This window comes from Hyaena hyaena, unplaced genomic scaffold, assembly GCF_003009895.1.
Source record: "Hyaena hyaena isolate Hyena2069 unplaced genomic scaffold, ASM300989v1 scaffold_392, whole genome shotgun sequence".
In the NCBI taxonomy this organism is placed as follows: Eukaryota; Metazoa; Chordata; class Mammalia; order Carnivora; family Hyaenidae; genus Hyaena; species Hyaena hyaena.
Window position 1 is genome coordinate 713,901 of NW_024081017.1, and position 15,914 is coordinate 729,814.

Consider the following 15,914-nt stretch of genomic DNA (forward strand, 5'->3'; position numbering starts at 1 on the left):
GGAGGTAAAGATGTCCCTTGTTCATGGCCACCTCTCTGGCCACTGCCTGCTGGGCTCTGGGGTGGAAGGCGGGGATGGGGAGGAGGCTGGGCCAGGCTGCAGGCCCGAGGTGATAGGGATCAGGACAAGGCGGAGGTCACGGAGACCAAGGGCAGTGGTCAGAGATGGGGGAGGATGTTCCTGAACGGGTGGTGGCAGGGGGCCTGGAGGACCAGCCAAACAGTGGGGGGCGGGGCTGAGAACTAAAGGCATCCTGGGGAAGAATGTTCTAGGCAGTGGAATAGCTTGTGTAAGAGCCTGGAACCAGAATAGAGGGAGTAGCCCGGACAACAAAGCCTGGGCGCCACAGGCCAGGCCTCCCACACTCACCAAGGGAGGGGGGTCCCTCCCACCCCAAGAGAAGAGCTGTGCCGACAGCCCTCAAGACGCCCCCCTGAGCATCTGAAATCCTTTATTGGTAGATCATTGCTGTTTACCATTTCGAAGACTCGAGAGCAGATGAACAGTGAACACAGAGCCCATGGTGACTGGAGCAGGCCTCTGGGCTGGGGACCCTTCCCCCACACCCCACGGACCAGCCCAGCGACCTCCGCCCCTCCCTGGACCCTCAGGCCTTTGGCATAATGCTGATGGGGGGGGTGGTGGCCTGCAGGCAGTGGAGCCCCTAGACTCAAAGCAGAGACTTGGCTGAGCGCTGAGGTGGGGGCGGTGGCGGTGGGGACAGGCTCTCTCCCCACCCCAGGCCGGGCGGGAGCAGCGGAAGTGGAGGAAGCCGGGAGCTGGGGAGACGGCATCTATTTTTGTTTTCTGAAAAGGGGCACATGGGGGCCTGCAGGCAGGCGGGCAGCAGCTGGGGCGAGTCACGCGCTGACATCTTTCTTGTCGCCTGGCTTGGGGCTGGCTTCCAGCAAGGGGTCCCCGGGGCCTGCTTCCTCCCCCTCCTTGGCCTCGCTGGACTTGGAGTTGGGGACCCAGAGGCCGGAGTCGATGCAGCGCTGCATGTGGTACTTCGCATCCTGTGGGGAGAAGGGTGGTGAGTGAGGCCGGGCTGCCGCCTTCTGGTGGCGCTGCCTGTGCCCTCCCATCCCTAGACCCTCTCACTGCTCGCTCTAGCTCGTTCTAGTCCCCAGGGGCTCAGCGCCGGTGGAAATGGCCTGTAATCTGCGTCATCCAACGTGGCAGCCACCAGTCACACGTGGCTGCTGAAACGTCAGTGGTTGGCGCAGGGGAAAGAACTTTACGTTTTCCTCAACTTTAATTCAAATTAAACGTACATCCAGGATAAAAGCCACATTCCCATAAAACGTTATTTACTTATAAAGACAGGCAGTGAGCCTGTGAACCAAGTTTGAAGACCCCGGGTCTAGAGAGCCATCCTCGTGGAAGCTCCTAGAAATCCAGGGCCTGGTTCTGCGACTAGACCCACTTCACAGAGGAGGGAACTAGTGTGGCCGACCAGTGGGCCAAGTGGCAGGAATGGGGTCAAACCAAGGTCTATGAAGCCACAAAGTCCTGTTTCCCAGGACTATGGCTGTTCCTACTAAAAACACCAGCTAGAGGCGCCTGACTGGCTTAGTGAGTAGGGCACGCAGCTCCAGATACTTGGGTCATGAGTTCAAGCCCCACAGGAGGCGCAGACCTGACTTTAAAAACTAAATAAATAGTGGCGCCTGGGTGGCTCAATCGGTTAAGCATCTGACTTTGGCTCAGGTCATGATCTCAGGTCACGATCTTGTGGTTTGTGGGTTCGAGCACCACATCGGGCTCTGTGCTAACAGCTCAGAGCCTGGAGCCTGTTCCGGATTCTGTATCTCCCTCTCTCTCTGACCCTCCCCTGCTCACGCTGTCTCTCTCTCTCTCAAAAATAAATTTAAAAAACGTTAAAAAATTAAAAAAAAAAAAAACCTAAGTAAATAACATAAATAAAACAGTTGATATGCACCAAGTGCTCAACCATTTTCCAAGTCCGTACAGATGGAAACTCTGGTTTGATGGGGTAACCAAGGCTGGGGAGGAGGCCCCTTTTTGGGCAAAGGTGCAGTCAGCCTGGTGTACCCACTAGGCTCATAAATGGCCCACGGTGACAGGGACGGTGGCAGGGGATACACTGAAAGCCACACCGGAGGCGCTCAGCACACGTAAGGGAGCGTGAAGGCCTGGCTGCCTCCTGGGCCGACGCAGGGGACACGACCTCCCTCGCCCTCTGTGACGCCCAGAAGGGACACTACTCCCAGTACTGTGGGGACAGAGCCGGGGCGGGGCAGACACAGGGCTTTCCCTGGACAGTCAGCTCGCTGGCGGGAGGGCCTGGGGCGCGGGTACTCACGGTGGGGTCCATCTTGCTGATGGCGTCTTGCAGCATCTGCACGTCTTTCACGTCGAAGCATTTCTGGAGTTCCTGCGGGTGCAGATGGGCCGGGGTCAGGACCCGCGTCCCAGGGGAGTCCCGCCTGCTGCCCACCCGGGGCAGGGGGGCCGGAGCCGCACCTCAGGGAGAGACTCATAGACCTCGACGGGGTCCAGACCGCCGGGGCCCAGCCGCTTCCTGCGCTCTTCCTCCTCGTATTCCTTCATGGCCTTCTCGATGCGCAGCTTGGCGCGGCCCCGCACGCGCTCTTTGAAGGCCTCCAGCTCGTCGTTGAAGCCCTCCATGTACTGGCGGTCGGCCGTCTGTGGGGTCGGGGCAGAGAGGCATCGCTGGGCGGGACCCAGGACCCACCCTGCCCGCTCCCCCTCAGCGGGCCCCCAGGGACTGGGTCAGTCTCCTCCATGGGAGGTCCTCCAAGGCAGTCCCACCAGGCACACGCTAGGGGCCACCTGCCTGAGCGCCCCCTGCTCCACGGACCTGTCATGTGGCGCCCACCTCTCCATGTCCCCCTGCATCACCCCCCACTGGCTGCTGCGTAGCTCCGTTTCCCCAGGCACTCGGGTGAGAACCGCCCCCAGGTGTCCTGGACTCTGCCCCTCCCCCCACACTGGGGATTCCCGCACAACCCACCGGCTCCACTTTCAAACTCCATCTGGGGGCCAACCGGTCTGTGGCCCATCTCTGCCCCCTCCTGATATAGCGGGTTCCTATCCCACGGGCGCAGGTCTGCGGTGGACACGGGGACACTTCTCCCACCGACGGTGGCTGGCGCCCAAGGAAGCCCACACCCCGCCCGACCCGGCTCCTTAGGGACACTACCTTGATCTTCGTGAAGAACTGCCGGAAGCAGGCGCGGGGGTCCACCTTGAGGCTCTTAGCCAGCTCCAGGATGAACTGCATGACGATGGTCTGGTGGGCCACCTGCTCCATGAGTGCGCATTTCTGCCCCAGGAGAACGGGAGGGGTGTCACCAAGCGGCAGCCTCGGGGCAGGCCTCCAACCACCCTTCCGGCGCCCCCGCAGGGCGGCCTCCACTCACCTCCTCCACCTCCAGGTCAATGCACCAGATGACCAGGTAGTTGGCCGTCTCCTCGCACACCAGATGGACGTTGTCCGACAGGTACTTCTGGCTATCGTCCCAGCGACGGAGCATGCCTGTGAGATGGGGTTGGCGAGCTGCTGACGGGCCCGGAGGCAGGGGCCCAGCCCTATGATCCGCATCCGCCACCGGGGGCCCCTCCGACCCGAGCCCCACTCACCAAAGTGCTTGATCTGTTTCTCATACTTCTCCACGAACGTCTTGTGTTTCTGCTCCCTCACTTCCTCCGACTCCTCCTCCGCCTGCTCCGGCTTGGTATTGACCATGCTCTGTGATGGGGCGAGAGGGGGAGTGGGCTGGGGCGCGGCCGCAGGGCGCCTCCAGCGAGGCCGGCGGGGCCGGGGCCGCAGCGCCCATCCCATCCACAGCGGAGGTGGTGACGGCGCCGTGAGCATCGAGGTGGCGGGAGCGTGGGTGTGGCAGGCGTGGCCTCGGATTAGGGCCTTGGGGCAGATCAGAAGGGGGGGTACCAGTGGGGTGCTTCATCCGCCCGGCCCCGCCCTCCCCTGCCCGCCGCCCCGCCCCCGCACCTTGCTGAAGCCGTCCTTGCTGAGCGTGTCCACGTTCCAGGGCATGCTCTTCTCCTTCTTGCGCATCTCCTCCAGCTTCTGCTCCCAGCTCCGCTCCTCCTTGCGCAGCTGCTGCGCCTCTGCCTGCAGCCGCTCCAGCTCCGCCTGGCTGCCCTCGCCCTCGGCCGCCTCCAGCTCCTTCAGCCTCCGCTGGCACTCGGCCACCTTGCGCCTGCACTCGCGGCAGCCCCTGTCCAGCTCCTCCTTCTCCTTCTGGAACTGCTCCATGCGCTCCACCCGGGCCTGTGCGAAGATGCAGCCCTTCACTCTGGGGAAGGGCCTGTCCCCGGATCCCGCCCCGCCCGCCACAACTGGGGTGGCCCCAGGGGGTGTCTGCACCACCCCCTGTGCCTCTGGGACACCTGGCTTCCACCCCGCCAATATACCAGCGCACACCTGTGCCCCCGCCAGTATACCAGCGCACGCCTGTGACCCCGCCAGTATACCAGCGCATGCCTGTGCGGGTCCACCCTCCGCTGAAAACCCTATCTCCATGGCACCCACGTCACTCAGAGTAAAAGCCCAAGTCCTACCCGACCCACAAGGCTGTGCCTGATCTGCCCTGCCCCCTCCCTCCAGTCACAAGGGCTGCCTCCCGTTTTCTTGAACCCACTTCAAACCGTTTTCTTGAACCCACTTCAAACCTCAGGGTGTTTGTACTGGCTGCTGGCTCAGCCTGGTAAGCTGTCCCCCCAGATTCCCCCCACTGCCGCTTACTCCCTCACAGGCTTATCAGTCTTTTTTTCTTTTTTTAATGTTTATTTATTTTTGAGAGAGAGAGAGACACAGACCACAAGTAGGGGATGGTCAGAGAGAGAGGAAGACACAGAATCTGAAGCAGCTCTAGGCTCTGAGCTGTCAGCACAGAGCCCCGACGTGGGGCTCCAACCCACGAACAGCGAGATCATGACCTGAGCCAAAGTCAGATGCTTGACTGACTGAGCCACCAGGGCACTCGTGCTTACTGAGCACCCCTCCAAGGACACTAGCTTCGTGGAGGTGGGGATCTGCTCACTCTCGTGTCTGCACACACAAGTGCACACTGAAGGCTCAGGAGGCGCTCTTTGGGTGAAGAAAGTAAAGAAGTACTGAATGAGGATCTCAGGATCCCCTACCTCCTGGAGCCGCCGTCAGCGACACTCCAGTGCCCTCCCCCCCCCCATCTCTGCCCCTGGCAGAGGCCTGCTCACCGGCCCTGTCTTTCCCTCCTACACAGTCCCGACAGCTCTCACCGCCAGACGCCCCTACAACCCGCTCCACCCCAAGTACTCCTGGACCACCCCCCGAGCCCCTTCAGCTCTGTCTCCGGGCCAGTACACCCCCCTGAGCCTTAGCTCGGTACCCCTCAGCCTCCTGTTCCCCCCACCCCAGCTGCTGCTCCCCAGACCTTGTCTTCTGCTGCACCCCAAGCTCAGATGGTGCCCCTCCTCATTCCCGCTCTTGCTCAGTTCCCCACCGGGTCCCCATTTGCATCGTATGGCCGTGTCTGCTCTCCGTCCCTACTGGGCGCCATCATCTCCGTGCCTGCTCAATCCGGAGCCACTGCCTTCCATCACTGCACCCCCACCCCACCCCCAGTCTAGACTCAGAAGCTGCCAGAGGAGTCTTTGAAATACGCACATCTGTCTTCAGCCCTCCCTGACACCCCAGCCTGAACAGTCTGGGTTCAGAAGGGAACCCTGACCCTTGCCCCAAGCTGCCCATAGGCCCCACTCTCCTCTCCCAACTCGGGGTCCCTGGCAGGTGCTGGCCCTTCCGCTCCCCCAAATGCAACAGCCCTCTCTTGACTCTTGGGCGCTGCACATGCGGTTCCTTCCATCTGGAACTCTCTTCCCCTCATTCCACCTACAAAGAGCCTTCCCCGAGTGTCCCCCCCTCTGCATCACTGAGCCCAAAGGCCCCTTCGTGATCATCAGAACACAGGATCAGATGCTGGACGACAGCCACAAGGCCCCAGATGTGCAGCCATAACCCATGGCCACCGAGTAAAGGCTGGGCGTCCTTGGGTCAATCCCCTAATCTCTAGGGACCTCAGTTTCCCCATTTGTCAAGTGCAGACAACAGGGTTGCACCGAGAGAAGCCAATATTACAAGTCAGGAAAGACACAGACAGTCCAGAGCCACGCTGGCTACCGTCCTTACTATCCAAGGGGACGCTCTCTGTCCCTCTCTCTTTGGGGCCGTTCTGGGGCTCAAAGAAGAAAAAATGCACTTCAAGTATTCAAGAATGTAGATGGATTCCCAGGCCAGAGCAGATGCTCAGTAACTAGGAGTGGCTGTGGCCTGACAGTCACATCACCTGGCTCCACCACTTACGGCAACAAACCTGACCTTGGTTGAGTCAGTTCTGCTCTCACAGCCTTAGGGTTCCTCGTTGTGAAATGAGCCCGCAAGAGGTATTCCAAGGAAATGGCTTGCAACCTAGCGCTCAGTAGCGAACATGTCCCACGGTTATCCCCACTGTCACGGTCACTGCCGCCAGCATGGCCTGCTGCCTCCCCTCTGTGCCTTATTTGAGGCCGTATCTCCAGGTTCTCGCACGGAGCCAGACATCAGGTGGGTGAGGACTGGGGAACGGGCCCTCCCCTAATGCCCCACAGGACCGATACCATCAGAAAGTGACTGGTTAAAGGTTGAGGAGACCCCTACTTCATGGAGGGGAAAGAGAGGAAGCCGTGGGCTCCATCAACCCCCACCCCCCACGATCGGCCTGTGGTGCCCTGGAGGCTTCCTGCTGCCCCATGAGGAGCTCCCTGAAGGTGGCATTACAGCTGGCCTCAGGTGGTAGCCAGAACCTACCACCCGGCTGGCTTCCGCTGGGCGGCCCGCGAGCTCTTCTCAGTGTCCTCTGAGTGGCCGCCAGGGAGGCTAAATAAGGCCTCCCAGAGCTGGCAGGGCCAGCGGGCTTTCCACTGCTGGGAAAGCAGGCTGGGCAGGGCAGAAGCCACCGCGGCGAGAAGGGGCCGGCAGGTGTCACCCCCTGCTGCCTTGCGGGGCAGGAAGACGGAGGCTCCCAGAATCTCAGCGGCATACAGTTCAATGGAAGGAGCCACAAGGAACCAGTAACCGCAGCTGTTTTTGGACGATGGAGGCCAGGGAACTGGGGCTGGGAGACTCCCTCGGCCCCTTCTGGGACCTCCGGACTTTTTCTTTACCACGAGCACGAGTTACCTAAATGACAACGATGACACACAGCGGCTAAAGTTTACAGAGAGCTTCTTACCTGTCAGATGCTGTCTCAAGGACGTTACACACGTTAAATAAGTAAGGGAATCCCAGGGATGCCTGGGTGGCACAGTTAAGCGACTGACTCCTGCTTCTGGCTCAGGTCATGGTCTCATGGTTCATGGGATCGAGCCCCATGTCAGCCTGCTTGGGATTCTCTATCTCGCTTTGTCTCTGCTCCTCTCCCCACCCCTGTGCACTCTCTTGCTCTCTCTCTAATTAAAAAAGTAAACATTAAAAAAATAAGGTAACTCCTCATAACGACCCTATTGGGTAGATAGGCTTGATATTCCCAGCTGGGGAAACCGAGGCACAAAGAAAGAAAACGACTCACTAGAGGTCATGAAATAAGTCGGTGACTCGGGGGCCAGGATCGGAGCTTGGGTGTGCTGGCCTGTGCTCAGAGGCACCCCCCACCCCACCCCATATGCTCATTCCCTCCCAGCCCTGAGCCAAGTACTGGCTGGGCCTAATCTCATTTCATTCTTAGGAGGGTGTCCAGAGGCAGGGAAAGTAATGCAGTAAGTGATAGGGCTGCGATTAGAACCCAAGCTTGCCTGCCACGGAATGGGGTGTGGAAGATGCTTCCCCCCCCAACCTACCCCACTCCGCTATGGCTACAGGGCCCCTCAGCAGGAGGGGACCTTTCCGGTGCCCAGAGGGAAGGCATGGTGGGGAGGATTCTGCAGGAGAGGGGGCATCGGGTGGGAAGCAGGACCAGAATGTTCTTCACACAGCTGTATAGATTAACCTCTTTATGTGACAAAAATAGGTGTTCCCAAGAATAGTCTTCAGAGCTCCGCAGAGGTCTTAAGCATTTCATAATAAAATGTTACACACAGCAAGAAAGGGAAAGCGCTAGAACTTTCCTCTTACACTCGGTGGCTTGCCTGGCAGGTAAGGCCCCAGAGACTGCCACTTTAAGGTAAGGGTTGGATATGGGATTGGAGACCAGACGTGGGGACGAAAGACACTGCAGGATGGGAAAGAGCCCTTCCAGGGGGTTCTGGATAAATAAGTGGGAGTTGCTATAGGCGAGGGTGGGGTGGGGAATTCCTAACTGGAAGGTTCTGGGAAGTATACTCCCTTAGTGCGAGAGTGTAACACGCACAAGTATGTGGGTGTAGGAGCTGAGATTTGGGGGTGCAAGAGGTTAGAATATAAGGTCTTACGAGAGCTCTTCTGGTGCTCTGTGAGCACTGCTGGGGGGGTGGGAGGGGGAGGAGACCCAGGCAGGCCGCTAGGATCTGGATCAGGGGGGCAGATAGATAAAAGGGCAGTAAATGTGGAAGTAGATCGGGAGGGTCCCTGGTGCAAGCAGGGACAACTGGGTGTCTGAGAGCAGCAGACCAAGCTGGGGTCAGGAGGGAGGCCAGCAGGGTTTGGGTGCGGGACTTGAGCTGGTAGAAGGCATTCCCAGGCTGCCTACAGGAAGCTACTCGGGGTGGGCGGTGCCTCGGCTTGCAATACCAAAGAGGGGCAGGGGCTCTGGCTGTACCGGAAGCCCGGAGGGGTAGGGCTTCCTGGAATAATGGGAAATGGGGTCCAGGGTAGGTGAGGGGAGAGTGGCTGGAATTGGAGGCCCCATCCCAGTGGCGCTGGTTGGTTCGGTCTGGAGGGAAAACGGGCTCCAAAACCCCAGCCCGGGAGGGGCTGAAGGCCCTGGTGGAGCACCAGTCTACATTCTAGGGAAGGGGATTCCAACCCAGGAACAGAAATCTCAAGGGAGGACCGAGATCCTCGTTCTGTTTGGAGAAGGAGCGGGATCTCTGGCTCTGAATGGGAATCCTGTCAGAGACTAAGGAGGAAGATCTCAGAATAAATTCAAAGTATTGAGAGCTCTAGTTATCGGAGAGGGGCCGATGGTCTCTCCAAGATCAGAAGTGCGTGCTCAGATAGTACCAGAGTCCAGACTCTGAGGCAGGAGGGTTTGCGTGTAAGTGGGAGGTCCCAGACGGGACTGGGGGACACCCCCAAAGGGGGTCTTCTCAGTTGGGACTCGAAGGAAGGTGCCCTAGGGGTCAACAGGGAGTTCCATCCAGAAATCGGAGGGGAGGCCCGGGATCTCCGGCGGGGACTCAGCGCCCCGGCAGTTCTGGGGTCTAGAGTTGAATCGAGGACCCCCAAGCGATACTGAAAGCCCAGACTATGCGTTGGGACTCCCAGGTGTCAATGGCGGGGTCCCCAGCAGTACTAGGGGTCAGAACTCTGGAGCGGAGACCCGGGCGGAGGGGGGAGGGGGGAAAGAAGGGGATGGGCGCGCGCGCTCTACCTGGTGCCGCCAGCGGAAGAGGCTGGCCGTGTCGATGTTCGGGTGCGTCTCGTCCTCATCGTCAGACACCTCGATGTGGTCCCACACGCTATAGTCCACCATCTTGCCTCAGCGGCTCAGCCCGCTCCGGCTCCGGCTCCGACTCTGGCGGCGGCAGCGCTGGAGACTCGGCCCGCGGAGCCCCGCCCCTTCCGCTTCCGCCCGGGCGCGCACGTCCCCGCCCGCGCATGACGTTATATCCCTAGTAACCGCGGTGGCGGCGCTGGCGACCCGGCTTCCCTTAAAGGGTCCTGCGCACGTGTTCCGGCCCCCGGGAGTCCCCGCAAAGACTCCGCCCCATTGGGCTCGGGGCCTCCGCTGGACACCTCCTGGGGGTAGACGGACTGGCGTTCCGATCTCGAGCCCCCCCTCCCATCTCCTGCTGCCCCCCGCTGGGCGTTTGCGGCGCCCGCGAGGGGCGGCGCAGAGGGCGAGACTGAAGGAGAGGATTGTCCCCTGAGCCACGCTGCAGTGACGTCAGCCCGAGCCCTCTGCAGGGGCGGGCTTCGGCGGGAAGCCCTCTTCCCCTGCCTCTTGAGACAAGGACTTCACACAACGCCGGGGAGAGGTGTCTGATCAGAGCACTTTCCCAGACCGAGGGGTACAGGGCCCTGCTCTGGAAAGGACTAAGCGGAGGACTACGGTCCTGCCCTTGGGGGATAGGATGTGGGGGCGATGTGCCCTGCTTTAGGGGTTTGTGTCCCCCTGGCTCAGAGCACAGCCTCTCGCTCGCGTCCTAGCCCTCTGCCATTCCTGAGCCAGGGTTCGCACACACACGCCCCCTCTAAAAATCACCCGGATCACCCTAACGGTCTCCGGAGCCTGTCCGCGGCGTCTCCTCGCGCGGCCGCTGGGTGTCGCTAATGTCTAGCCAACGGCCTGTGCTTCAGGCCCCGCGCAGACGGGGGACGGGAAGGGGATCGTGGAGGTGCGGACGGAGGCTTTCCTCGTGGTGGTACTCTAGAATCGTTCGTAGCCCCTCCCCTTTGATCTGGGGCCCCCTTCCTCGGCCGGGGCTCTAAAGACTGCATTGCTGTGAGCTTGGGCGACCCCAGCTGCACACTTGCGTACTTCCCAACCCTCGTTTTGATACCGGGATAAAAGGCCGTGTTGCAGCCTAAGGCCAAGATTATCTCAGATTAAAGGGCGTTCCGTGGGGGCGGGTGAGATGGGAGGAGCTCAGCCCCTCGGGTGAGGGGCGCTCTTGCCCGGACTACCCCTAAGAGGGTGTTTGGAGAGAAGGGGCTGGAGGAAATGGATGGAAGGTCTCCGGATGGGGAGATTCCCCTGCCCAGGGAAGGGGAGGCGCCCTGCAGACAAAAGCGCCCGCCCGCTGCCGCCCCTCCCCCTCGAGCATCTTTCAAACCCGCGAGTGGGCGGGCAGGCGGGCGGGGGCGGGGGAGTCCCCCTCTCCTCCCCCTCCCCCTCCAGCTCCAGCAGTCCAGCCTCTCCGCGGCCGTCAAGGCCCGGGCACGCGCGCTCACGGACCCACACCCCAGCGGGTCTCACAATCGCGCACACACACATACACACACAACAGCAAACAAAGGGTCTGGACACCCCTGTCCCCTCCCGCCCCTCAGGCCGGAGAGGGCCGGGCATCCCCTTCCCAGCCCCACTGCAAGGTAAGCTTCGGGCTGCGAGCTGCGGTGGGGAAGGGGACCCGGCATCCCGGAGGGAGGGGACCAGGACGCTGTGGGCTCTCCCCGCTCCCCAAGAAAGCCGGGGCCCACCCGTACGCCCTCTGAGGGCTTCAGGCTGGCCTCCGGGCTGTGGGTGTGGGTGGGGAGGACTCCAGATACCAGAGATCTCCGGGTAGCCGTGGAGATCTCTCCCTGGCTTTGGAGACTGGAGCCCACCGGCCCCAGCGAAACGGGGTCCCGGGAGCCCCAGCTCCCAGAACTGGGGACAGGGCGCCGGAAGCTTCCATTAGCGCCAAGACTTTCCCAATCTGCCAGGAAAGCATCTCCAGCTGGGTACTGCCACGGAGCCCTCCAAGTTGATTTGCAGTGTCGCTAGGTTCCCCCGCCCCGCGCCCCCCCATCAGCGCATCCTCTTCTGTGACTCTCTCCTGCCTGTGAGGTGGGGGTGGGCGGCTGGCGATGGTCCTCTGGGCTACCTAAGCTTTCTCTGCTGCATCCCACAGCCACACACCACTCAGCAATGGTGGGACTCCAGCATCGGCTCTGCCTCCCTGAGCCCCGCTTTCCTCATCTGCAAAGTGGGTAACCACACCAAGGTTTCTGTGAGGTCGTGCTGCACGGGAGCCTGCCTTTGCTCCGTCACTGATTTCTTAGCTCATTTCACTGGGTATTTCCCAAATGCCTACTATGCTCCACAGCACTGGAGCCAGGGGGTGGGGCTACTGCAACTCACAAGAACAGCCTGCAGTTTGCTATGCTTATACTTTAGGCTGGCGGGGCAGCAAGACCAGTGTGTGAAGAGAGGAATGCCCACTGGTGAATCCCGACGCATCAAATCGTATAGGGCAGAGAGAGTGACTGGGGTAAGGGTGCTTGAGATTCAATGACATATCTGGTTGGGGGAAAAAATGAGATTTCTAGTGGGTATCTGCCTTCCTTATTGGCTGGATATCCATGAAGGCAGGGCCAGGACAGTGACAGTGCCTGGCACACAACAGGTGCTCAATAAATGTTTTGTTTTGTTTTTTTTTTTTAATTTTTTAATGTTTTTATTTCTAGGACAGAGAGAGAGAGAGAGAGAGACAGCGTGAGCAGGGGAGAGTCAGAGAGAGAGGGAGTCACAGACTCTGAAACAGGCTCCAGGCTCTGAGCTGGCAGTCAGCACAGAGCCCGACGCGGGGCTCGAACCCACGAACCGCGAGATCATGACCTGAGCGAAAGTCGGACGCTTAACCGACTAAGCCACCCGGGCGCCCCTCAATAAATGTTGAATGAATTATAGAGGGTATTAGATTAAGGCTGTTTTCATAGTACTCTCGATCAGGAAGGAGGCTTATCATGAACCGATCCAACCTTCTATTTTACAGATGAGGGGAGTCAGTGCCTAAGACCCAGAAAAGGAGAAAGGTGTCAGAGGCAGTAGAGGGAATTGAGGGAGTATCATCAGTTCCGTAAAGTAAGCACGGCTGAAGGAATGGGAAAGGAAGAAATCAGAGACCAGCTTTGAGCACAGGACCCTCCAGGAACCCATGATACCCAGCCAGCTCCCACCTCTCTATACCGCACAGACACAGCGCTACTGTGACGAATATCTAGCCAACAAGTATTTATTCAGCACCTACTATATGCTGGGTGCTGGAGATACAGCAGTGAACAGAATAAAGCTCTTTCCCCCCACAAGGTGACACTGAATAGAGAACAGAAAAAGAACACACACAAATAACTCTATCGCAACAAATTATGAATAGGAGACTGGCAAGAGAGAAAAATGGGTCTGATTCAGGTTGGGTATCCAGGAAGCCCTCCTGGAGGAGTTGAATTACTCTTCGAAGACGCCCACACACTTCAATCCAGACAGACATAATCGTAATAACGAACACCATATACGGGCCAGAGCCAACATAGCTAGAGAATGTGCTCGAGGCCACAGAGCTAGGGAGTGAGCGAGCAAACATTTGAACCCAGACCTGCATTTGGAACTACTATGAAATAGTGATACGTGCACATACCCTCCACCCTCCCCACATTCACACTCATACCATAATCACACACAGGTACATCCAATCTCACATCTACTTAGGCCGATGTGACTTCACTCTGTCATGGACATAACACCCTGGCAGGTATGGCCTGGGTTCAGCTGTGCAACGTCACAGACCCACGGAAAGTTCCATTTGCTCCGTTGCACATGGACAGCCGTGTATGGTCTCGTGCACACACGTGTGCACACACACATGCCTGGGGTCCCTGACAGTCCTTCCCAGCCCTGCTTTAGCCACAGGCATAGAGCGAGTTAGTGACTGTTCCTTCTCTGGCCTGAATGCTGAGGGCCGAGGTGTGGATAAGGACGCTTATCCTCACTCTTTTCCCTCAGGTCGGCCATCCATCCTTCCGAGGGCAGTGGACTTGGCTGAGGCCAGCGCTTAACGTCAGGCCAGGCCAGGCCAAGGGCTCCCGAGCTGGGCCACTGGCTGATGGCGCCGACAAGCTGGGGGAGGGGAGCAGCCTCGCTCAGCCTGAGCCTGGTACCAGCTGCCCAGAGCAGGCGGCTTCGCCATCTGGACCTCCCTCCCAGCCGCCTGCTGCCCAGGGGAGGGGAAAGCTGGCTTAGAGGCACCCCTCTACCGCGGGCACTCAGGCCAGTCCATGAGGCCCCGCCTTCCATGCGGGGGTTTCTGCCACGGCTGCTTTCTGCAAACGGGCACAGCTGTCTGGGCAGCAGTGCTGCGCGGCTCTGTCCCTCTGCCCTGGACCGCAGGGCTTTTGCTGGCCATCCACTCCTCCATTTCTTCCCTTATCCTGCAAACCCATGGGCTGTTTCAGGCACTGGGGATCTGGCTACAGAATTTGAAAAGCCCAGGGCAAGAGCAAAATGCAGGGCTCCTGGGCAAAGGAGTGGAGCATTTCAAGACAGGGCAGCACATTAAACCTAAGCATGGGGCTGCTCGGGTCACATGTCTGCGAAGTTGGTTCTCGATACAGCGAAGACAAGACCCAAAATCCCTTGCCCTCCTGGAAGTCAGGCTGCGGAAAGCAGAAATGTGACTATATGATATGCCAGGGATGATGAGAACTGAGAAGAAAAGTAGAGCTGAGTGAGGGTGGTGGAATGGAGAGGGGCATTTGCATCAGGAAGCCCCTCTGGAATGAGGTGCCTTTGAGCAGAGGCCTAAGGAGGTAAGGGATTCGTGGATTTATTCGTTCATTCAACAGATGTGTGTTGAGCACCTACTGTATGCCAGCATGGCTCTAGAGCTGGAGGTCCAGCTGGAGACAAAGCAGACGGAGGTTCTGACCTCACCTCTTGATCAAAGGACAGACAATAGCTGATAAAAATAGTAGACAGAGTCTTTATCTTGTTAGAATGTTGCAAGCTTAAAAGAGACAAAAGGAAAGCAGAGTCAAGGAAATCAGGAGGGCGGAGAGAAACACAGGTATCTGAGTCTGGGTCAGGAGAATGACAAGTACAAAGGCCCTGAGGCCTGAATATGCTTGGAAGTTTGAGAAACAGTGAGTCAGCTGGTGGGTCTAGGGGGAGGATGGGAAGGAGGTTTCTGTGAATGTGCTGGTGTCTTCCATGCCTGTCTATAGCTCCACATGAGCCAACAATGATGGTAACTGCTATTATTACTAGGATCATGGCTAATTTTGTGAGCACCCCCCCTATGAACCAGGCACCGTACACAGAACCTTACACGCATTGTTCCGCTCCTCCTCACGACAACCCCCTCTGATAGGTATGAATAGTATTCCCATCTTACAGATAAGGAAAACTGAGGCTCAAGAGAGGCTGAGTGACTTGCCCAAGGGTATACAGCTAATACGTGGCAGGGCTGGGATGTGAATGCAGGTCTGTTAGTGTGATTTTGTGAGCCTGAACCTGGCCCTTAGGACATGGCCCTTTCTCAGCATGTCTGCGTGTATGTATCTGACCGCATACGCAGAGAGGGAGTGCCTCTTTCTCCCTGCGTCTGTCATATTGATTCAGCACTCACTGAGACTATGTGTGGGGGATCATGATGAATGGGTACGATTCACACAGATAATGATAACTCAGAATGATGAATGCTTTCATGGAGGGCAGAATAAGCAGCGGTGGGAGCTCAGAACACAGATTGGCTCAGTTTGGCTGAGAAGTGGAGGTGACCTTGAAGCTATCTTTATACATGCATCCATTTGTTCAACAACTACCTGTCATAGGCTCGCCTAGGTTGAGGACGTGATATGTACACTCGTTTCTACTAGTTGACACTGAGCTGAAGTGCTAGTTAGTGCAATGAGGCAAGAAAAAGAAATAACGGCTAAAGCAGGGGGTAGAGTAGCGAGTCCGTAGTGGACCCAGCTAGGAACTTTAGAATTCTGCTGTTATGTCCTCAAAATAATAACCAGACATTGAACAAATAGTTACTAGGAACTTACTATGTTCCAGATTCAGTTCTAGGCACTGGGGATACGGTAACGAATAAAAGAGATAAAATATTCTTGCGCTCCTGCAGCTGATATTCTAGTGTGGGAAGAGACCATGAGTGTAATAGATAAATCACATCGTGTGTTATGAGGTGATAAGTCATGTGAAAAAATAGAGCAGGATAAGGGAGATTGGGGGTCCTGAGGAGCCAGCAACTTTAGGCAGGGGTGGGATGGAGAGAAACTCCAGAAGAACCACCTGAAAGGGTGAGATATGAAGACCTGAAGAATG

General features: G+C 58.2%; 1 protein-coding gene across 1 annotated transcript; it reads right to left on the bottom strand.

Moving 5' to 3' along the window:
• Nucleotides 1-434: 434 nt before the first annotated feature.
• Nucleotides 435-9,730, bottom strand: CDC37 (cell division cycle 37, HSP90 cochaperone). Its single transcript, XM_039251023.1, has 8 exons — nt 9,534-9,730; nt 3,998-4,279; nt 3,628-3,736; nt 3,408-3,523; nt 3,188-3,310; nt 2,488-2,670; nt 2,327-2,398; nt 435-1,016 (listed from the first exon to the last, which is right to left on the bottom strand). The coding sequence occupies exons 1-8, from the start codon at nt 9,633-9,635 to the stop codon at nt 861-863; spliced, it is 1,143 nt and encodes a 380-aa protein (XP_039106954.1). The 5' UTR covers nt 9,636-9,730; the 3' UTR covers nt 435-860.
• Between the last annotated feature and the right edge of the window lie 6,184 nt (nt 9,731-15,914).

Bases quoted from the DNA above. Each gene is read 5' to 3' on its own strand.
- CDC37 (XM_039251023.1), bottom strand. From the start codon at position 9,635: ATGGTGGACTATAGCGTGTGGGACCACATCGAGGTGTCTGACGATGAG. The intron at 4,280-9,533 runs GTAGAGCGCGCG...ATCTTCGCACAG, and splicing joins TCTTCCGCTGGCGGCACCAG to GCCCGGGTGGAGCGCATGGA. The intron at 1,017-2,326 runs GTGAGTACCCGC...TTCTCCCCACAG, and splicing joins TCAGCAAGATGGACCCCACC to GATGCGAAGTACCACATGCA.